We start from the raw sequence: 22,649 nt of genomic DNA on the forward strand, positions 1-22,649 counted from the left end.
GCACCTCACCTCACCACGGGTTGGTAAGCAACTAGAAATAAATACCTGGTGTTTCAGCCACTGTGGGCTCTGTTGGGACAGTCAAAGAGAAAAAATAAAACCCACGTTTTAGTAGTTTTTCCAATACTGAGGGAGAAAAGCATGGACTGACAAAGCAACATTATCCTTTAGGTGTGACTAGGGCTGGTATAATGAGATCCCCAAACCAACTACCTCACAGCACTTTGCCCCCTCATTGGCATCTGTGCAAACCAGCTTCTGGTATTTCCACTGCCCTTGAGGGTGGGTGGAAACCACACATATGGTTGTGTGTATCTTCACAGAGGCAGAAGAGCTCAGCATGGCAGGACACCTCTGTCCACAGATCCCACCAGGAGTTCGTGTTCTCCTGGGCACCTTGAATTCTTTAGGGCTAATGAGGAGGTCAGGGCTTTCTCACCTCTGAGGGAGCACAAATTTCAGCTCAGCCCTGCTCAAACACAGGAGAATCAGTGCTCTGCTGTGAGGTGAATTGTATTTGACTAAAACTGAGACAAATAAAGGAAGGCTGAAGTACTCCCTACCTGTTGTTTCAGCTGTGGTAAGCTCCGGAGGGGCTGTCAGGGGAGAAAATAAAAACCATCAAGAGAAGGAAAGCCAGATCAACACTTTCAGTTACAAGGTGAGACCAGCAGCAGCACAGCAGGATTGAGTGAATTAGGCTGATAGGCTGAACCTGGTTTCTCCTTGAATGCTTCTTCTGGGGCTTGCACATGTACAGCACATCGAAGGTTCATTGCAGTAGATTCTCAAATATTCATTGTAATTATTTGTCAGGAACCATTAACTAAGAACAGTACATGGTACCAGAAACAGGGGGATGGAGAATAAACAAACAAAAAAAAAAAAAAATCAAAGTGAAAATGTGGGTCTCCTCAGAAGGACAGTAGAAGCCTTACCCACTTCTTCAGGAACATGTAAATCTCTTAGCTATTGTTACCAATTATAGCTTCATCATACAAAATGGCAGCACACCTGATGATCTTACAGGTCTTTTCCAACCAAAGCTATGCTACTCTTGTCTAGTCCAGTCCATTCCGGCTTGCACGCACAGCTTAGGAACCTTAATTCCCATTAGATAACAATATGGAAAAGGTGGGTACCTGCACAGATAACACCAGCATCTTCCTTGTGGTAGCAGTCGTGCACGCCCAGCTCCCTGTGAGAGCACTGCTCCAGCGAGGACTCGTCCCCGCTGCACATCACGTCATCCAGGAGAATATCTCCTGTGCCTTCTCCAAAATAGGCATCAATTTTGGCTGAGACGGCGTCTCCACAGCCCAGCTGCCTGCACACAACCGTGGCAGCCCTCAGGTCCCAGCCATCATCACAGACAGTTGCCCAGCTCCCGTTGTGGAAGACCTCGAGGCGCCCTGAGCACGCGGCTTCTCCGTCCACCAGCCTCAGGGACATGTCTCGGAAAAGCAGAGGGGAAGTCACAGGCACTCAGCAGCCTCAGAAATGGGCTCTCCAGGTGCATTTAGCAAACAGCAAAAGCCAGTTTGGCACAGAAAGTGGCAAAAACTTGAAATGAACTTTATTGTAACAAGGCACATCGTGTCAGTTGACCATCCATCATCAGTCCTTGCTCTCTTAGTGTGCCACGTGCGCCTGGGAGTAAAGGTGAAGATTTTTTTCTCTTTCAGGCTGTGATGTATGTATCCACAGCTACCATAACCATTCCTGTCAATACCAGTGTTCTTTAGCAGCAAAACTCTCAGATAAGCCTCAAGTATCTCAGAAACTCCCCTTACACACATTTACTTCCTTTGAAGTGTTTACCTACAAAATTTTTTACTTCCTACGAGTGCTTAAGGTACTGTATGAAATGTACCAGCTGTGAAAGCTTTGCAAGGCCCATCTAGGGAGAACTCACCTTCTGGAACAGGCTCTGCTGTGAGAGGGGCAGTAACTGACTCTAGGAAAGGAAACAGAAAAGTTAATTTCTAGTTTTACTACATAACCACTCCTGTTGATACCAGTATTCTTGGAGAGCAAAAATCTCAGATAAGCCTGAAGTATCTCAGAAACTCATCTTGTACATATTTACTTGCTTTGAAGTGTTTACCCTCTAAGATTTTTAGCTTCCTCCCAGCCCTCAAAGTACTATATGAAACATATCAGCCATGAAATCTTTACAAGACCCATCTAGGGAGAACTCACCTTCTGGAACAGGCTCTGCTGTGACAGAGGGTGTAACTGGCTCTAGGAAAGGAAACAGAAAATGAATTTCTAGTTTTACTACAGAAGATGCTTAATAAAATATTCTTCAGTTAGTATGTAAAGAAAAAAAAAGAAGGAAACAGTAGTGATAGAGAGCAACCTGCTTATCTCTGGAAGTATCACCAAGAGGGAGAACTCTGCAAAGCCCTTTTTCAAATGTCAGGTGCTAATGGTTGCAGTCACCTTGCAGGTGACACACAAGTCTGCTTGTGCCATGTGTTTAACTCCACTTGAGGTCCTTACTGAAAACCCTGACTCTGATAAAAATTTGCTTGGACTTTTCCCCAGGGAAAGCTATTCCCAGGATAAGCTGTAAACCAGTACTTTTTGTACCAGGTCTCATCTAAAAGCTTGTTCAGCCAGTTGCTTTTCACCTTGGTCACTTCAGGCTCATAGGGTGCCCACTCCATGCCCCTGGACCACCACTTGCTGTGGGACCAGCTGCACAGAGGCTGCAGTGACACTCCAGCTGCACACGTGTCTCCAGGCAGAGTACAGAATTGCTGGAAAGCTGGGAATTGGTTTGGAAAAATCCTAAAGGAAGCTACTAAGACTATTTTCCTACTAAATATAAGAGAAAGAAACTTGGTTTACTAGTCATCCTTTCTAATTCATGTGAGATTAGGACTGGGAGGACTGAAATATAACAGTGATGATGTTAAATCATGATTCAAATATTAATGCATAAAGCAGCCCAGTAATAGAGTAGGAAATGGCATAAGTTTGACAATGATATTCCAGCTAGCCAAAGGGTTTAAGAATTAAAAAAATAAACACAAACCTGTGTGAACAAACATCACGGCTTTACAAAAATAAATGTGCTAAGACACAGCAGTTCTCACAGGGCTTGGTTTCATGCCCGAGACAATTCCACTGATGGAAACAAGTTGTGCATCAAAAACGTGGCTGCAGGCAAGGTTGTGTTGCTCCTGCAGCAACAGCCTGTGGTGGACATACCTGCACAAATGACACTGGCGTCCTCCTTGTGTTGGCAGTTGTGGACAGCGATTCCCCCGTGGGAGCACTCCCACAGGCTGTCTTCATCCCCTCTGCACTCCACGTCATCCAGGAGGATGTTCCCAGAGCCAGGGCCAAAGTAAGCTTCCGACGCAGCCACCAGAGCTTCTCCACAGCCCAGCCTCCTGCACACCACCTGGGCCCCCGCCAGCTGCCAGCCGTCGTCGCAGACCGTTCCCCAGCTCCCGTTGTAGAAGAGCTCGACACGGCCCGAGCACCTGCTGTCACCTTCTGCCAGCCTCACGGTCAGAGCTGGGGGTTCTGCCATGGAGAGAGGAACAGACCACACCAGATGGCAGTGGGGTTTGCCTGAGGTGGTGTCCCAGCCAGTCCTCAGGCAGGTACCACTCCGCTGAAGGCAGGAGCAGGTAGCCCTCAGCGTGGTCTGCTCTGACAGAGGATCCTCCTGTGAATTTCAGTGCTGTTGTGGGGCATTATAAGTGCTCAAATCCATCTTTTTACATGCAATACACAACGGGCATGGACACGGTCCTCTTCCACAGTGTGTTGTTCTCTGGGGAAAATGATCCCCCACTATGCAGCTCACTGCTGCCTCTCCCTACCTTGTGCAGCAGAGGGAAGGTTCTCCACCTCTTCTTTACCATCATTCCGTGGTGCTGCCTAAAGGACCAACAAATAACCAGCACCAAACTTTTCCTGTGCTACCTGGCGATCTGAGGGAGATGGTTTGGAGTTTTGAGGGTTTTTTCCTTCCTTTAACTCCTGCCTGCTTCAGCTTCTTTCCCCATCCTTGCTAACCCTCTGGCATAACAGATGGTTGGCACAGCATCGTTTCCCCAGAACAGCAGCAGAGCTATTTCTACAGACCAGGCTCATTTTGGAGAGCTGGGTACTTAGAGAATGCTCCACACATTTATCTCACTTTCAGAGGGAAAGGCTTTTAGAGATCTGAAGTTCCAAATGAGTTTTATGGGCCCAGAGTGTATTTTTCTTTCAGAGGAAGAAATGAGAGACACCGCCGACAACATGATCGAGTTCCTCCTAGTTTGTGGCCATCATAAACTGCACCAAGTGTACACACCTGTCTTACTCCTTGGTGGGCCAGTGATTACAAGGTTTTCATTTTGGGACATTTGCTGTGTCACCTGGCAGCTATTTGTAACCAACTAATGCACATCCATTCCCAATGAGGGCCATGTTTCCTAGGACTCTCTCCTTAATTCCTTTTTGCTGACCATGATCAAAGCTCCTTCCATCCCAGTATCATGCTTATCATTTGCTTCTGCAAAAGCTGGCTGTAAAGAAGTGCCAGCAGGTATGTGCTTGGCTTTCTTCCCAAGAGCTAGGTCTAAACTTCTACAGGACTGCCAGATAGGAGTTCAGGGAGAAAAAAATGAAAGATAATTGAGACAAAAGATAATTATCCTGTAGATCCAGGCATCATCAGTGATGGTGAAAGCAGTTAAATAAGAGGTTTAAGGACTGGACTACATCTTCTGTCTAAATCCAGGTGGGAACAGTGAGAAAAAGGCAGATTAAAAAGTCTTTATCCAGATCTTGGCTTAAATTACAGGCAGAAAAGCTTTTTTTTTTTTTTTTTTGGTGTCTCAGCTTATATTAAAAATGGCTTTATAAGGAGGGAGGCAACTTTCCTATTGAAGTTTCTAAGTAAATGGAATATTACTCTGAAATACAAACATCAATCTGCAATTTTGGGGGGCCTTTTTCAGCATATAAAGCAATTAATAAAGTGATTAAGTAAAAATCCCAAGAATCTTGAATATGTTCCTGTGGGGGTGTCTAGAGGCAGCTGAAAGGCAACATTTTACTGTCAGCAAATTAATAAAAGAATGGATATTTGCATCTCTTCAAAGCGAATGTTTTGTGCTTAAGTAAGTGCAGAATATAATCAAAAGAACTAGGGAACATTTAGTTTGTCTGAACTTTTAAGCCAAGGAGCAGTTTACCTACAGATGGCACAAATAAAAGTAATGAGATTATTATTTACAGCTATAGAGGAGCCTTTTTTTTCCTCTTAGTCATTCAACAGCATCCCTGTTACACACAGTATGGATAATCAAGATGAAATTGGTTGCTCAGTTTCCCACACTCAGACACTTGGTTGAGAAGACACAGGCAAAGAACTTAGAAGTTACAAGCACATAGTTCTATAGTAATGAGAGTATTTTTAGGAAATCAGATACACACCATGTATCAGGTTCCCTCAGCCTGCATAGTAGTCACTCATTTCAGAAACTCACATTTAACTTCTGAAAGCCAAGGAAAGAAAAGTAAACCTGGAGGCAGCACGTGGGTTCCTCAGGTTCACTGGTGTGTGCACAGAAGTGCAAACTTCTCCCACTCAGCTGGAGCAGAGCCCAGTCTGAGCAGGTGAGGCAAGCAGCAAGCCCTGAGCAAAGCTCCGTGAAATACTCTTCAAGGCAGGGAAATTTTCATTTCTCTCCTTCTGAAGTGGTATGACTGGCAGGAGAAAGGCAGGAAAACACGGAGTGAAGTGTCTTCTCTGCTGTGTCTGTTCCTTTCCAAGATAATTTTGGGTGAATAGCAGAATGACAGAGAAACTCATACAGGTATATGCATAATCTTCAATTCATAACCAGCAGTGCTAACTCCATTACATCTGATTTTACACAGAAGAGGCAATTATTAATCAATGATCTAGGCCAATCTAGAAATTAGGATGGATGGATCCTAGATCTTGAACATGAAAATGTTGTTTGAAATGAGGTCTGTGGGTGGAGCAGTAAGAAAATCTGCTTGACACTTCCTAGTGCTGCTCCCACCAGCACTGAATCACTTCTGACAGCACAGATGAGGCTGGAGAAGACAAGCTGGCTTGAAAAAAGGTGGTAAAGACAGAAGTTACCAGTTGCCTTGCTAATTGTGTGTAGCATCTTGAGCTAACAGGTGGTGACCCAGCAGCCACAGCTACCTCACCCTGGTGAGGTCTTCAGCCCTGGCCTTGGCACCAGAGCAGGGCAGGCGGTGGCAGAAGGAAAGGTGAGAGCTGTGCACTGTCTGGAGGACACCGTGGGAATCCAGAGTGACCTTCAGAAGCTGAATGGCTGTCAAAATGACTGCACAAAAGCAAAATCATCCTTTCAACTGGCACAGAAGGACCATGGAAAAGTTGGAAGCTGGTGATGTTGGCACTACGGTGAGCCAGGCCAGTCTGAGTCTTGCTGGCAGAGGGATAGATGGGAGCTGCTTGTTCTCCTGGGCACTAAAGAGACCTCAGCTGCTCTGTTGGTGATTGCTTGATTAGGAAAGATAGAGATAATGGGGAGAGCTTGGGTAAAGGAATCAAGAATATAATAGATTTGAAAATCACGAGCTCTGAGGAAGGAACAGAATTTTGTTTGTGTGTTGAAGCATCTTTCACTGTTGTGAAGAGGTCTCTAAAGAGGATGGCCACCAGTTCCTCTGTTCTCTGGAGTCCAGAAAGAGCTAAGCCAGCACCTGATGGCACTGCAGAAAATCTCCATCAATCAAAGAACTTTGAAAATAGTGCCCAATGCAGTTTTTTGTGTGGCCTGAAAATATCTGTCAAGTTCAGAGGCAAAGTGCACCTGGTCATCTCCTCTGGTGGAGATTTGCATAGGAGTTTAAAGTCTGCTGGTTCTATCCATTTCTGCTGCACTAGAAGAGGAGGCAGGACAACAAGTGGTGGATGGAAAGGTCCCAGCTCAACTGGTGGCTGATGCAAAATGGTCCTGCCTGGTGAAATTCTGGTTTTAAGATTTCTTATTACCAAAGGAAGGCACTACCTGAAAGGAGGTTGTAGGGAGGTGGGAGTTGGCCTCTTCTCCCAAGTGAATAATGACTGGACTAGAGTAAATGGCCTGAAGTTGCCCAGGGGAGGTTTAGGCTGGATATTAGAAGGAATTTCTTTACCAAGAGAGTGGTTGGACACTGGAACAGGCTGCCCAGGGAGGTGGTGGAGTCACCATCCCTGGAAGTGTTTAAAAGAAATATAGTGCTTAGAGACATGATTTAAGCACTGAATGGACAGATTGGGTTATGGTTGGTGGATTTAGGTTATGGTTGGACATGATGGTCTTCAAGGTCCCTTCCAACCAGGATCATTCTATGATTCTAAGAAATTATTTCATAGATTCGTTAAGCGAGCTTATTCGTTGAAAATCTGCAAAGTGCCTCACAAAATAGGTGCCAGAATCAGAGTTACCCCAACAAATAGAATGGGGAGAAGGTGGGACACATGCACATGTATCTCAGCACCACCAGCACTGAAGAAGGGCTGGACCCAACCTCTGTAAAAGTTGATTTCTCCTCAAGCATGGAAGGGGTGCCCAGGTTCATCTCCTAACCACCACCTCTTTGCATCTCAGGGACTTTCTGAGCCCTAGGTGGTGCCTTGTGTGGTGATGTGGGACAGGGACATTTTTGGTGTCAAGCAGCACAAGGCACAGGTTGTGTCTGGCTGTTCCTTACCTTGGCTCAGGGTAGACAATGATGCTGGAGTTGTTAAGGGCTCTGTACTGTCCGTGCCTGGGGCAGATGTGACCAAGCCATCAGTTTTTGTGACACAATAATTTCGTGAAGCTCGGAGGAGAAAACCAAGAAGAACAATGAACAATAAGGACCAAACATGAATATCAACCATAATTAAACACTTGGTTAAAACAATCTGGATTTTTCATTTTGCTAGCAAACATGAAAATGGGGGAAGGTTTGTTTCAGAGAAGAGACACGGACTTAACCCTTGTACTTCTACCCAAGCTTCTACTATCACATAATACCACGATAAATAAATATTTTAAATTTGGATTTTTAAGCTTCTTAGCAATGTGTTCTTATCACTCTCTAATAAAACTTCATAGCACACATTTTTCCATATGGAATGGGCTTTCCTTTAGCTAACTTAGACCTTAAATTCATAGACAAGCATTAGCTGTGCTGAGAGGTGGTGATTTTGCAACGTTTCTTGGCATCTCCACTGATGTCCCTTCCTGCCCAACAGTTCTAGCCACCTTTCACTAACATGCTGAACTTTGTGCAAAAGCTTTTACCTGTTTGCAGAGTAGTCAGGGTTTCTGATGTCCCCTGTTCCTCTGTGATGGTGGTGGAAGGGAAGAAGGAGTCTGTGCTACCAGAGGTGACTGCAAGGATGAGAAATTAAATGATGGCAAGTTGAAATTAAAAGCACAAGTGGGATCTGAGGAGCTTGTGACTCGTTCTAGGTCTCAGGCTCAAAAAGAGACTGTGTTTTCAGTCTACTAAATAACTGGAGAGGCTGAGAATCAACGAAGGGAGATGAGCACAAATGCCTGGCTGTGCTCCTGAATTGTTCTGGAGTTTTTATGAATCTCAAAATCACAATGATCTGGACACTTTTGCTTCACAAAATTGCTAAATTTATAGCTACAAGCTCAGAGGTATGAATCATTAAATGCAATATCTTGTTGATGTGTCCTGATAGCCTGGTATTTTGTTGTTTTCCTCTGTGACAACAGTGGGTGCAGAAGGGGTGTCTGAGGGTAAGAGAAAGTTGAAGAACAAAAAATGAGAGATTGTCAGCAAAGAGGAGTGAGCACATGAACTGAAATCTTGATGGGCTTTGCAGGACAGCGAGTCAATGCACAGCCCTTTCTTTTTGCTGAAAAAAAGAGACTTTCTCCTTGAATTTGTATTTAATAATGAAGCTGGGTATTTTTGACGGCAGGCTTTTACTACTAGAGATGCAATAGTAATTTGGAAGGATGAAAAGGGGTCATTGTTGGGGAAAATAATGAGATTTGTCTTGTGCTTTGGAAGTGACTTTCATCGCACAAGGCTTCCTCACCTTCCTCGAGGGTTGTCCAGGTTGTCGGAGCAGTTGGTGTGTCAGTCTCTGCTGGGCTTGAGCTGGGTGCAGAGGAGGAATCCATGGAGGTGGCCAGAGTGTCAGGAGTTTCTGTTTAATAATCAGAAACAGCAGGATGTAAAAGAAAAGACATTTCAAGGAACTGTGAAATCATGAATATTTCAGGCTTCATGGACAGGAAAGTAAATTCCTTGGAGCTTAACTTTGGTAATGTGGCTCTGAAGAACATCTTCTCATCAGTGATTGTAAATGAACTTGGGAGACTGATGCAACAGGTGCACCTCCCAGCAGGTTATAAACACTCCTTATTTCCATTCTACCTTTGCACTAACGTAGCAACCAGGACAAATTAATCAAGATGATGAAAAGAACTGAAGGCGAAGAAAAGATCTAAGTAAGAGTGCATCAGATGAGCCACTTGTAAAGATCTCACCATATATACATGCAGTCTTGAGAACTTTATGTGCAGGTAGACTTAATCACAAGCCCATTTCCCTTCCCACCACATTTTCCTGTGAAAATGAAGATGGTCTTGGCCATTAGCTCTTAAAAGGCTAATTGCATGCAGAGGTATTAAGTATTTCTACTGTATTCCCAGAGTCCTTCCTCTCTGCTCTAAAGAAATTGCAAATGTTGCTGAAAATTTCCACACAGGACGTTTGCAGTTTGTTGTTGTTTGTTTTTTTTTCCCCTTGCCTTTGGCAGCAGAAGTCAGGGGTTCAGTGGCAGTTGTCTCAGCAGTGTTGTCACTGGGAAATGTCGATGCAGAAGTGGAATTTTGGAGCGTCATCGTGGATGCTGGAAGTGAAAGGAAATAAATTACTAGAGAACTGTAAGAATGGTCATGAGAACTGAGACTCTGGTGAAATCACATAAACATCAGGTTTTGTGCAGCACTGGGTTAGTGCACCTTCTTTTGGCCATTTTCATACTCAGTGCTTGCTGCTACCAGTATTTATATGTTGTCCAGAACTACTTTTCTTCACCAGTCACACAGACCAGCCTAAATAGAAGGAGCCTCCACATGCACAGAGTTCAGGTCTAGTCTGATTTCCTTGAATATCAGACTGGTTTGGGTTGGAATGGACTTTAAAGATCATCTATTTCCAACCCCCCTGCATGGGCAGGGACACCTCCCACCAGAACCAGGTTGCTCCAAGCCCCATCCAACCTGCCCTTCAACACTGCCAGGGATGGGGCAGCCACAGCTTCCCTGGGCAACCTGGGCCAGGGTCTCACTGCCGTCACAGGAAAGAATTTCTTCATAATGTCTAACCCAAATCTCTTCTCTTCCAATGTACACTCCACGTCCATATAAAAAGTCCCCCCCATCATTCCTGTAGCCCCTTCAGGCACTGAAAATTCTCCATGGAGCCTTCTCTTCTCCAGGCTGAATAACCCCAACTCTCTCTCAGCCTGTCTCCAGAGCAGAGCTGCTCCAGCCCTCTGATCATCCTCTGGACTTGCTCCAACAGATCCATGTCCTTCTTGAGCTGGGGGCTCGAGAGCTGGACCCAGCACTTTAGGTGTGGCCTCATGAGAGCAGAGGAGAGGGGGAGAATCACCTCCCTTGACCTTCTGCTCACGCTGCTTTTGATACAGCCCAGAATACAGTTGGCTTTCTGGGCTGCAAGCACATATTTACAAGCTCAGCTCTGGTGTTTATGGTCAAAAGGAAAAAATCCAGACATATTTAAGAGCACAGAATATTGTTTGCTGGTTTGTTTGTTACCTGAACAGATGACACTGACATCCTCACTGTGTTCACAGTCATGTGTGTTCCAGTCAGCGTGCTGACAGTCCCAAAGGTGAGATTCAGTTCCTCTGCACTGCACCTCATCCAGGTAGATGTCATCCTTGCCAGGGCCAAAGTAAGAGTTTCCCAGGACAGAAACAACTTCACCACACTCAAGTTGCCTGCACACAACACTGCCACTGCTCATACTAAAGCCATCATCACAGACTGTCCCCCATTTCCCATTACGATAAACTTCAACCCTGCCAGAGCACCGGTCCGCTCCAGAAACCAGTTGCAGCTGTAGTTCTTCTGAAACCAAAGCAAAAATGGACAGGTAAACATCTCCGTTTGCTTACACCCAGGATATCTAAACTTCTCATGTCTAAACTTGCATCTCCATCCATGCAGGGATGGGCTGCTCAGTGTTTCTGTGTCCCCAGTACCTTGTCTCACCCTCTTACCTGTGTCCCGGTTGGGTGCAAATCTGTTTTTTATCCAATTTACAAATTTGTTCCATAGTAAGTTTTGATTTCCAGTTCCTGAGCTTCCTGGTGGGTTCCACCATGTCCCAGTTGCTGTGGCAGATAAGAAAACACGTTAGTATTGATGCAAAATACCAAAACTGTAGGTGTAATTTCTGTTTTGCTGTGAGATGGTGCCTGCTGGTGCTGCTACAGGGTTAGATACAGTAAGTATTGGTGTGTGGTGTGTTTTCAAAGCAATCCTGTGGTTCCTCCCGGTGTCTGGAAAGACATGCTTAGTTTCAGGAGTTGGACTAGATGATCTTTCAAGGTCCCTTCCTACCCCTAACATTCTGTGATTCTTATAGTTCAGTGGAAGATGACTGCAGAGGACCTTATCTCATAGCAGCACAAAGAGCAAACAAATCTGATACCAGAAGTCCTCTTGTACATCCTTCGCCTTCGGTGAAGACTTAAGGCTTCTGGGAGCTGAGCTCTGCCATGTTTCCCTGGGGCTGCAGAAAGAGTCAGTTACTTTGCCATGTGTGATGACCACAATACCAGGCAGGCTGAGGATCCTTGGCCCATGCAGGCCATGACAGTTTTGGCTGAGAGTTCAGCATGTCAGCTTAAATCTCTGCAAATGCATGAGCAGGTCTGCAAGGAAAGCCCAACTTTCTCCAGCTCTGAAGTGAAGAGCACACTATTTACTGCTTAAGGTATTTAGAAATGTATGTTTGATTAAACCAGACCATGGCATCACGGTTCAGATACCAGGAGATTATTTGATCTGCCAAAATGAGGTATAAAACTGTGGTCTGGTGGTGTGGTTTGGTGATCTGTAGGTTTAGTCTCATAAATACCTTTAAAAATCTGCATATACTCACTGAAAAGAAAAAGGATTTAGGCTGCCAGGGGTCAAAGGAATGTTTTTCAAATGGCAGCTTTTAAAAATAATATCATAGATGATGGAATCATAAGATGCCAAGTTGGAAGGACCTCAAGGATCATCTGGTCCGATCTTTGTAGGTAATACAATGGCTAACTTGACATGGCTCAGCACCCTGATATCCATGCTTTCAGATTTCATGTGTTCTGAAGAGCTGTGCCTGACTCAATCACTAAAATCAGAAGCAATTTCATTTTGGGATTTTTCATCCATTTATTTATTTTCTCAAATTGGCATTTGATCTTCAGACACTCACTTTCACAGACTTTTACTTTAGTGACACTAAAGTCTTGGGTTTGCAAGACAGGATCCTAAGAGATTTTTCCAGACAAAGTTGACCCAGCCTGCATTAGGTCAAATCAAAGACAAAAGTGAACCTATGGAATAAGGACCAAGACCATAGGGTTGCTGAAGGGCTGGGATTTAACCACTTTCTTGAAGATCAGCTTAGTCCTGTTTGGTGCTGAACTTGCCTCTGGATTGCCTTTGCTCTTGTTTTAGAAATAATTCAATATAGCCAATCCCTCAATCTACACTCCATGAAATTTCCTCTTTCTGTAAGGGACTGACAAGACTTTAGCCATGGTGTCCATCCTGGTAATTAAAGATCAAGCATCTCATTCAAACTAGCAAGATTATAAGGAAGGTTTGGGGTTATTGTTTGCAGCTGGAAGGAACATGGCACAACAGTAAAGTCTATTTCCACCTGGGTCTGAAAGGCTGCTCTGTGTTTCTTTTTCTCTCCTTCTCAACATTTTTAAAGGAACACTACAGAAGAATTTAAATTCCAAACACAAGAAGAAGACCATTTAGAGAACAACTTCCTCAAACTACTCCCCTCACAGAAGATAAAATATTCTTCAGCTTTCTTCAGCTTCCAGCCTTCTGAGGTTGTATTTGGAAATATAAAAATCCTGTTTCTAATTTCTCTCCTTTACCTGATAAATATGTTCTCAATTCTGTGTAGTATTTCACAGATCCAAGATCTCACAGGTCCTAACAGACAAAGTCTCCTCTTCCTTTTGGAAATAGGTCCTTCTTATATTTGGAAATATAACCTATGAATTTGATCTAAATCTTTGAACTAGAAGAGAAATTAAACTTTCCAGTGCTAGCTAATGATCCACATTTTACAGGACAAAGCTTGTCAGCAACATTCTGAGAGACCCTTTGACACCACTTCCCAGAAAGCTGGTCTGTCTTAACAGCTAATTCCATGTATAACACTTCACTGCAAGCATGAAAAAAAATCAGACATGGTACCTGGTTCAGATAGAAGAGCAGCACTTAGCAGCAGCAGCCAGGTGAGCCTGGCCTGACGGTCCATGTTCCTTGAGGTGTCTGCTCCGACCCAAGGCAGTTTCAGAATTTATACCCAATGCATTCTGGTCTACACCAGAGGTGTGTGCTGTGCAATCTGATCTTTCTTCCTGAACTTCTTCCACATCAACGCCAAGGCAGTGATTTACTGAATATTTTCATTTCACAGGACACATCCAGACATCCGGATAAGTAGATCCAGGTCCCAGCGCTGTTCCGGATTGGCTGCCAAGATCTTCCCAAACACTCCCTGGGCACCTTTGTGCCCGTGTGTTAATGATGTGGTTGTTCCAGGAAGCAATGGTTTACTTTTGGAGGTTAGGCTGTTTGGTAGGGATTCTCATACCACCAGGCAAGTCAGTTTCCAGCTTACAACCATATTAAACCGGATTAAACCGGAGTGAGAATTGTGCCAAAACCAAGATTGACATCCTATAAATGTCAGAATGCTCTCAGACAAACTCCCTCTGCTACAGATTGCTCCTGTAAGAAGTAGCTTCTATGCCTTTTCTTATTTCTGTGGCTCCTCTTTAGCCTGGCAGTAGATCCCTCCAGCACATTTCAGATCTGCAGTTCCCTCTCCCTTGAAGCCTGCAGAGCAATAAAACTGCTGTAAGATATTGGCCAAGGCATGGTTGGGCAAGAAGAACTTCTGGGGGTGTATCAGTAGGTCTAAAGCCAAGGAAATGGAGGAAGATAGGGCCAGAGGGTGCTACATTTAGCTAAAATTGTGCAAGTCAAGGAATCTGTATGTAAAACCAGAGGGACAAGCCCTGCTCTGAGGAAGACTAGTACAGACTGAAGTCCTGGGGCCCTGTGCAGTGAGCTACACGAGTTTGCTGTGATTCCCAAGAAACTGGAGCTCAGTGGGGGGAAATCCAAATGATCCTTATTAGCTGTGAGGTTGCCAAAGGGAATTAGTCACCTTCCTGACTGTACAGTAACTGTAAATGCTGGATAAGATGAAGACTCCACTGTCGATTTGTGCCCTGCACTCCATCTGTCCGTGTCACAGCTGGTTTGTTTCTCATCAAACTAGACTGAGATCTTCCTCTTGCCTTCAAAGGACAAGCACACATGGTGTCTGACACTCTTGTGTGTCACCCCATAAACACAGGCTGCACAGAGCCTGAGGAAGGGGAGCCTTTGTCTGTTAGGACCTGTGAGCTTTTGGATCTGTGAAATATTACACAAAAGAATCAAGGCACTTATTTATCAGGTGAACTAGAACCAGGTTTTTATTCTACTGGCAAGAGGTATGTGATCACAGGATGAGAGGCAGGACATACTGTAGTGCCCATATAAACACAAATTAATAAAGGACCAGGAGAAAGCATGAAAAAAGTCACTGGAGAGAGGGAATAGACAACAGGTCATGCTGGAGGTGAACCTCTGCCATCTGTTTTCATGGTATCTTTCCAGATTATGTGACTTGCATGAAAACCAACTAGAACAGGTGCCCTACACAACTGGAAAAGATTTGTCTCCAGCAAAGCCATGGAGCCAGCACGATCCCTCAAGCTACACAGTCTTCTCCTTGGATTGAGGTGCTGGTGACAACACCACTGTGGTCTCTGATACCCCAAGGAATGCCTCCAGCTCTACCTCACTCTGTGCTGTCAGGGAGAAAAAGGTTCTTAGCTAGAGAGAGAAAAAAAAGGTGAAATTTCTGAGCTGATTTAAAAAGGAACATCAATTCTCTCTTTCTGTGAATGCTTTTCTTACTTTCTTAGCAGATACCCAAAATCTAGATGTCTACGTTCTTACCTTCACAGTAACTTCTTGTGCAAACATGGTGATGTCAAGTACCTAAACTCCTAGTTCCGTGACTCTGTGTGAATGACTTGAATTCAGTGTCATTTCCTGAAGTGACTAAGGAGGTTTATGGAAAATCTGTATCAGTGTATTTCTATCCATGTAACTCTAACCTGGGCCTGAACAGAACAGTATGTGCCAGTTACATTTCCTGACAGCAATCAAGCTATTTTATACAAACACTTTTCACCTGTGAATTCATAGAATCATGGAATGGTTTGAGTGGGTTGGGACTTTTAAGTTCATCCAGTTCCAACCCCCCTGTGTGGGCAGGGACACCTCCCACCAGCCCAGGTTGCTCCAAGCCCCATCCAACCTGCCCTTCAACACTGCCAGGGATGGGGCAGCCACAGCTTCTCTGGGCAGCCTGGGCCAGGGTCTCACCACCCTCACAGGAAAGAATTTCTGCCTGATGTCTAACCTAATTCTCCCTTTTTTCAGTTTAAAACTCTTCCCTCTTGTCCTATCACCCCATGCCCTTGTCAAAAGCCCCTCCCCAGCTTTTCTGCAGCCCCTCCAGGCACTGGAAGGTGCTCTAAGGTCTCCCTGGAGCCTTCTCTTCTCCAGGCTGAACACCCCAACTCTCTCAGCTTGTCTCCAGAGCAGAGCTGCTCTAAACCTCTGAGTATCTTACATGGTCTCCTCTGGACTCGCTCCAACAGCTCCATGTCCTTCTTGTGTTGAAGCCTCCAGAACTGGACCCTGCACTGGAGATGGGGTCTCACAAGAGCAGAGTAGAGGAAGGACAATCACCCCTCCTTGACCTGCTGGTCACACTGCTTTTGATAATGAAAAATAAATTTTAGAAACAGCCCAAAACTCCAAGTGAAATCCCACTCAGACCTTATTCTCAAGACAATGACAAACAAATTTGATTTGACCCAAATCTATGTGCTCTGGGATCTGAACAATGTCATGCAGAAGGCACAGAAGAAGTCTGGTAGGCACGGGCTGCTGCAGTGCACTTCAGAACCACCTTCAAATGAAAGTACTTCTTTGGCTGCTGCTGGACTTTCAATAACATTCTCTCTGGGAAGTCTAGAGTCCTGTGGACACAGCTCATGTGTCAGGCTTCAGGCCAAAGCTAAGCAAGCAGACTAATCCCACGTGGCTGGAGCCAGCAGTGCTGACGGGAGGGCTGGTCTTTGCGGTCTGGGGACAGCAAAGCTGTTTCCCAGAACATCTTCCTGAAGAAATCTCTCCAGATTTGCTCCCAGGAAACAAAACAGCATTTATCTCTAGGGAAACAGTTTTGTGCTGGAGGTTGGGTGTTCAACTTTCTTCACGAAGTGGGGTTTTGTTGCACTGGCAAAACCAGCCCTCTGTGGAAATAGATTTTTTCCAGCTTTTTCTAACTATGTAAGAATTTCAGTGTCTATTTTGTATTTTTTGGCAGCTGAATCTTGGGGAAATAGCATACACAAAGAGCTACGCCTGTGCCTACACAGACAGAGCTGCATATGTTTATATAGGTGACATACTCTCCACAGGACACCTTCTGACAAAGGAAAAGCTCTCCATGAAGTCACGCTGCTCCCCAGCTCTGACCAGGCAACTTCTCCAGCACTTGTGGACAAAAGTAGCTTAATCAAAGGAACGTAAACATCTGAATTTCATGGAAAGTTAGCGTTACAATTTTCACAAGGATCTGGCTCTAACACGGTTTAAGGGATTAAAAGCAATAGGGAAAAGCAAAGCTGTTCTGGAGGCTCCCACCACTGGAGGGCAGCCAGGCACTGTCCTTGGGGAGAGAACTGCTCTGAGTAAGGTGGATTTGTAGGGTCCATAAAGACCCTCCGCTCTAGCAAACAGCAAGTAAGCAGAGGTGAAAATAAACATGCAAAAGAGACAGCTACAGGCAGCAGGAGAGTTGTGTCCATTCCTCACCTGTCTTCTGCCAAGGTCTCTGTCCAAATGGAGATGAGGAGAAGCTCTGGCCCACTGCAGGTATCCATCTGTTTCATCCTCCCATGCAGCTCTTCTCTCGTTACCACTTAAAGAGGATATAAACCATGACACCTGAGAGCTCACAGCTAATATTTGCAAAGAATTTCACTGAAGTATCTTTGCAGGAACAAACTAGGGCTGCCTGCCTTGCTCCTGTATGTGTATTTCCTGTACAAATACCTATCTGTACTTCTTCCCTGAAAAAAGAAGAAATTACTAATGTGTGTGACATCCCAGCATGGTGCATTTCTCTCTGTGCTATACTGATGTATTTGTTTTTTCTTTAAATATACTGGATCCCCACATGAATGAACTTATCTGACCCACCTGGGGAGACACGGGAAATATTTCCTCTCAAGTCATGAGACACCTTTGGGAAGTACCTGCTTAAAAAATAGTGTATTGTGAAGCATGATGGAAATTATTTAGTTAAATATAATACGGACAAGCCATAACATGGATTTTGGAAGAAATGTCCTGCTTTGTTTCCTCAGTTTTACACGAAAGCAGGGTAGAAGGGCCAGCTTCAAATGAACTTCTGAGGCCTTCAGGATATGCATGTAAATGAAGATTCCTCATTTTTTTCTACTTGTAAAAAAAAAAACAAAACACCTCGGAATAAAATAACACTTTGTCAAAGAGCAGCAAAATGGAGAAGATGCAACAAGGAAAGTGAGCAAGCAGTAGAGCCAGAGACTGTCTTTTTTTCTGCTTTTCCCAGCCCTGATCCCTGCTGCCTCAGGGGCAGCAGAATTACCTGATAACAGCAGCCCTTGTCCTGTTAAAGCCCTTGATGTTGTATATTCACTGTATTACCCACACCAGCTGTGTAGGGCCTTCTATTTGTTGCTTAGCTGTCCAGATGGTCTCAATTACAATTAAAATCCCTATTCTTTCAATGTATTCTTTTTCCAGATTTTCTCTCTGTCAGCCTTTCCACTAAATTCAGCCCCACTAAGTTCTGAAGTGAAAGGTATTCATGCACAATGTATGGAGACAAGGCCAAAGCCCAGGTGAAGTAACTCACATCCCCTTCAACATAACCCTCTACCAGCTTTCCCATATTTATGGTGAATTTATTGGTGGAGGAAAGTGGAAACTTCACATGTGAAGCCATCTTCTGGGAACAAAACCAGTACTGGGGGCTGGGTTTGGCTTCCCAGTCCCAGAGGAGAGGAGGGTGTCACCAGCCAGGCCCAGCAAGCCCCAGTCCAGCCCTGTGGAGGGAAACCCTTTGCCAGAGGTGGAGGTGATGTCAATGTAAATGGGTATCAGTGCTCTTGGCTCTGCACATGGTGGGACAGGTCACTTCATCCTGTTACCCAGCTAAGGCTTTCTGTCAACACAGGTTGCTTATCTTGGCATGTGCTGCATTCCTGCAGCTTTTCCTGCTCTTCACGTTCAGGTGGACAATGGTACAGTCTTCATAAAGAGGTGTTCTCAGCTTCTAGCTAATCCCTTCAATCTTAGCAGGTTTCCTGGGCAGAGGTCACACGGAGTGCCACCAGTGCCCCTGACTGTCTCCAGCACCCTCTAAGCATTTCTTATTACAAAAAATGGAATTGGCCTTTGAGTGTATTGGTGGTGGCAGGGAATGAGGTGTGGCTAATACTGCTTTTCCATTTCTTTTAAGTAGATGTTCGTAGTCACAGAATCACAGAATCTCAGGGGTTGGAAGGGACCTCGAAAGATCATCCAGCCCAACTCCCCTGCCAAGCAGGGTCACCCAGAGCACATCACACAGGAACGTGTCCAGGCGGGTTTTGAATGTCTCCAGAGAAGGAGACTCCACAACCCCTTTGGGCAGCCTGTCCCAGGGCTCTGTCACTCTCACAGGAAAGAAGTTTTTCCTCATGTGGAACCTCCTATGTTCCAGTTTGCACCCACTGCCCCTTGTCCTATCACTGGACATCCTGAACAAAGCCTGGCTCCGTCCTCCTGACACTCACCCTTAACGTGTTTGTAACCATGGATGAGGTCACCCCTCAGTCTCCTCCAAGCTCAAGAGACCCAGCTCTCTCAGCCTTTCCTCATCAGGGAGATGTTCCACTCCCTTCATCATCTTTGTGGCTCAACAGTCAAATCAAGGCAATAAGAAACACGGATTGAAGTGCATGGTCTAACCAAATGCTGAATCTATCAAAATCTGATCTCATACTTTAATAATACCTTCACATTATTCTAATGACCTGAATCTGTATTAGGCAATTCTGTTTACTAATTGCCAAGACGAGGGAGGAGCACCAAAAGACAATCCTGCCCTTACAGAACCAACAAGCTCTCCCACAGGAGACTTGTCATGAACTTCAAGTCCTAATCCCACACGCCTCACCTTGACAAAGGTTCTATTGAGTGCCCACAGATGATTTATTTGATTTAATCAGGATAAACCAAATCCAAAGGTTTAGAGTCATGACTCTTTGACAACCCAGAGGCAGGGAGCAACGAGAAGGACCCAGGGCTGTGTCAGACCCCTCTGAAGAAGAAAGAGCCATGCTCAGATTTCTGGCAGTTCCACATCCTTACCCAAATTTAACCCTGGCAACTTTAACATCAGATGGTAAAAAAGGTTGCAAGGTCTAATCCTGCTCTCCATTGATTTTTCAAGTTGTTAACAGGGAAAGTCAGCTCATTATCTCATAGCTCAACATGTTTTTCACCTTCAGAGCACATGGATTACGAAGAGTTTAATTAGCCAGTTGTTGAACACTTTCTGAAAGAAAAACTTACTGAGGGTGCACTCTATCTCCTCACCAGGATGGTTGAGAAAGATGTTAAACAGAAGTGGTCCCACCACTGAGCCCTGAGGAGCCCCACTTGTGACCAGCCACCAGCTGGATGTAACTCCATTCACCACCACTCTCTGGGCCTGTCTGTCCAGCCAGTTTGTCCAACAGAGAGCATGAGCATCCAAGCCATGAGCAGCCAGTTTTGTCATCAGAATGCTTAGACACAACAGGTTTGCACAACCGTGTCTAAAGACAAAATGCAGCCCTCACAGTCCTTCCTACAGAAAAGGGAGGAAAGAGAGAAACTATCTCTCCAAAACTGTTGTTTCTGAAAACTGAAAAACCAAAGGACTGAAAAAGGAAGACAGCCATTGGGTCTTTAGAACAGCATCAGCCCAATTAATTTCTACTTTATAGCCTGTGACTAATTAACTTATTTCAGGAAGACCAAGGAAAAATCTGCTTGGATGGGTACCAGGTGATTGAGGGCAAAAGAGGTGATGTGAGTGTTATTATAGGAAATAAAAACAAATCTCACTCCCAGTGACCCAGATGGGTCACTGCTGAGTATCCTCAGTGAGACATGGCTTATTAAAACATGCTTTTTATGTCATCCTTCTTGAGCCTGAGATAGAAAATCTCCTAAAATACACAAGCTGCTGTGAGAATTTTAGTATCTCCTTAGTTTTTTCCCAGCTAGATAGAAGCTGCCAAAACAAATAAAAAAAAGATAAATTAAGAAAAAAAAAAAAACAGGAAAAGAGAAGTACGAAAAAAAAAAAAAGAAAGAAAAAAATCTCCTTGTAACATAAAGCATTTAACAGAAATAGTGCAAAAAGTTGGGCTTGGGTTCAGGGATGCTGGACCTCAAAGGAGTGTGATTGTTTTGTCTTGAACTTGTCACAAACCAAGGGCAGTGGGGGATCAGCCTCAAGAAATATCTTGGCTGTTTCCTCTGAGTTAATTAAGCATGGTGGACAATTCAGCAACTCTGATTTCCCTTTCAAAGTAAGATGCTGTTAAAAGTCTTGCCTGTGGTTGGTGAGGCTGGTGGAGTTACTAAAAAAAATATATCAGTCAAGTGAAAATGATCTCCAGAGTTATATTCATTTAGTAGTTTAATTAGAATTTGGTGCAAAGGGCTCCTGAGTCAGAACTGTGAGCACGAGGTGCTTAATTCAGCTTAATATCAAGGAATATCTGTGGGCAACTATGACAAGGCATGGGGAGAAAGTGAGGCAAACAAGAAAAAATACATCTCCTACTCATACCCTGCAAACCCAAACTAGCTATTTTTTTAATATCAATCTTCAGAACATGGGGATTTGTTCTTAACAGCTGGAAAATATATCTAGTCGTTGGCTATGGGATCCAGAAACAAAACAGTATTTATTTATACCCAATTACATAAATATTACATAAATATTTTCATCATGTGTTCCTGGGAAGGACTACAGAGCTGAATTATCTGCTTCATATTCCAAAATTAGAATAGAAAGATAAACAGGACACCAAAGCACAGGAAATTCAGGACACAAACAAGCAAACAAGAACTTTTTTCTGAGCTTTGCTTTAACCCCACTGCTGGCCAAAGAGTTTGTCTGATACCACTGGGAACAGCACAGTGGCATTAACATATATAGAGTCTGTGCAATTTTTCTTTTCCAAAAAGCATGGATTTGAAACCAAATAGCTATGGATCCATCCTCTTTCCATGAAAAAAACACCTTCTCAAGTGCCCCTTCAGAAGAGCTGTCCAGGGATGACACTGGCAAGGGATTTTAGCACAATGTGGCAAAATAATGTTTAATTGGGGCTGGAATAGATGAACTTCAAGGTTAAACCCAAACCACTCTATGATGATAATGATGATGAGTAGTGAGAGACACATCAGATAAAAATGAAATAATCTAATGCCAAAGTCAGACAGCTATTCAAAGCTAAAACCTGCTAAGTGATGGTTGGTTGCCCAGAAAAGCTGTGGCTGCCCCATCCCTGGAAGTGTTGAAGGGCAGGTTGGATGGGGCTTGGAGCAGCCTGGGCTGCTGGGAGGTGTCCCTGCCCATGCAGGGGGGTTGGAACTACATCATATTTAAGTTTCCTTCCAGTCCAAATCATTCTATGAGTCATTCTACGATTCTCTAAGGGTGGAGGAGATGACAAGAAGCCCAACTGCAGCCTCCAGAAAGCTCATTTAAAGAGTGAAGGCAGTGGCCTCAACACACTCCTGGTGCTTGACACCCTTGTGTTTGCAGGCACCTGGCTGCACTCTGTGGTTGGAGCAACACTGATCCCCCACAAAACAAATAAGCAAGAGAGCAAAACAAAAGGCCAAATAAACAATTTAATTTACATTTTGGCTTTAGTTTTGACTCAGACATGAAAGGCAAAAATCCCAGATCTTGCTTTTCATGTTTTCATGCACGAATGATAAATGTTTATATGGGACTTGGCTGTTTGCATTTCCAGCATATTTCAGCCTGATTTATGAACGTGAACAACACACTCTGAAAGGCTGGGTAAGTCCTGAGAAGGAAACTCCTCACAACCACAAAGCACAGAACCACAGGGGGAAAAAAGAAGAAAAGGAATTAAATTATTTCAT

The 22,649-nt window shown here is 44.3% G+C and overlaps 1 protein-coding gene across 1 annotated transcript in view; it reads right to left on the minus strand.

Annotated features, from left to right (window-relative positions):
• Positions 1-1,113: 1,113 nt before the first annotated feature.
• The window catches only part of LOC127383573 (deleted in malignant brain tumors 1 protein-like), a 78,189-nt gene continuing 56,653 nt past the window's right edge, over positions 1,114-22,649 (minus strand). Inside the window, exons 29-30 of the mRNA XM_051616714.1 lie at positions 3,220-3,540; positions 1,114-1,454 (exon numbers count right to left, since the gene is read on the minus strand). Coding sequence (XP_051472674.1) covers positions 1,114-1,454; positions 3,220-3,540 — 662 coding nt within the window. The remainder of the gene's footprint in view (positions 1,455-3,219; positions 3,541-22,649) is intronic.

The sequence above is a fragment of the Apus apus genome, chromosome 4 (genome assembly GCF_020740795.1).
Source record: "Apus apus isolate bApuApu2 chromosome 4, bApuApu2.pri.cur, whole genome shotgun sequence".
In the NCBI taxonomy this organism is placed as follows: Eukaryota; Metazoa; Chordata; class Aves; order Apodiformes; family Apodidae; genus Apus; species Apus apus.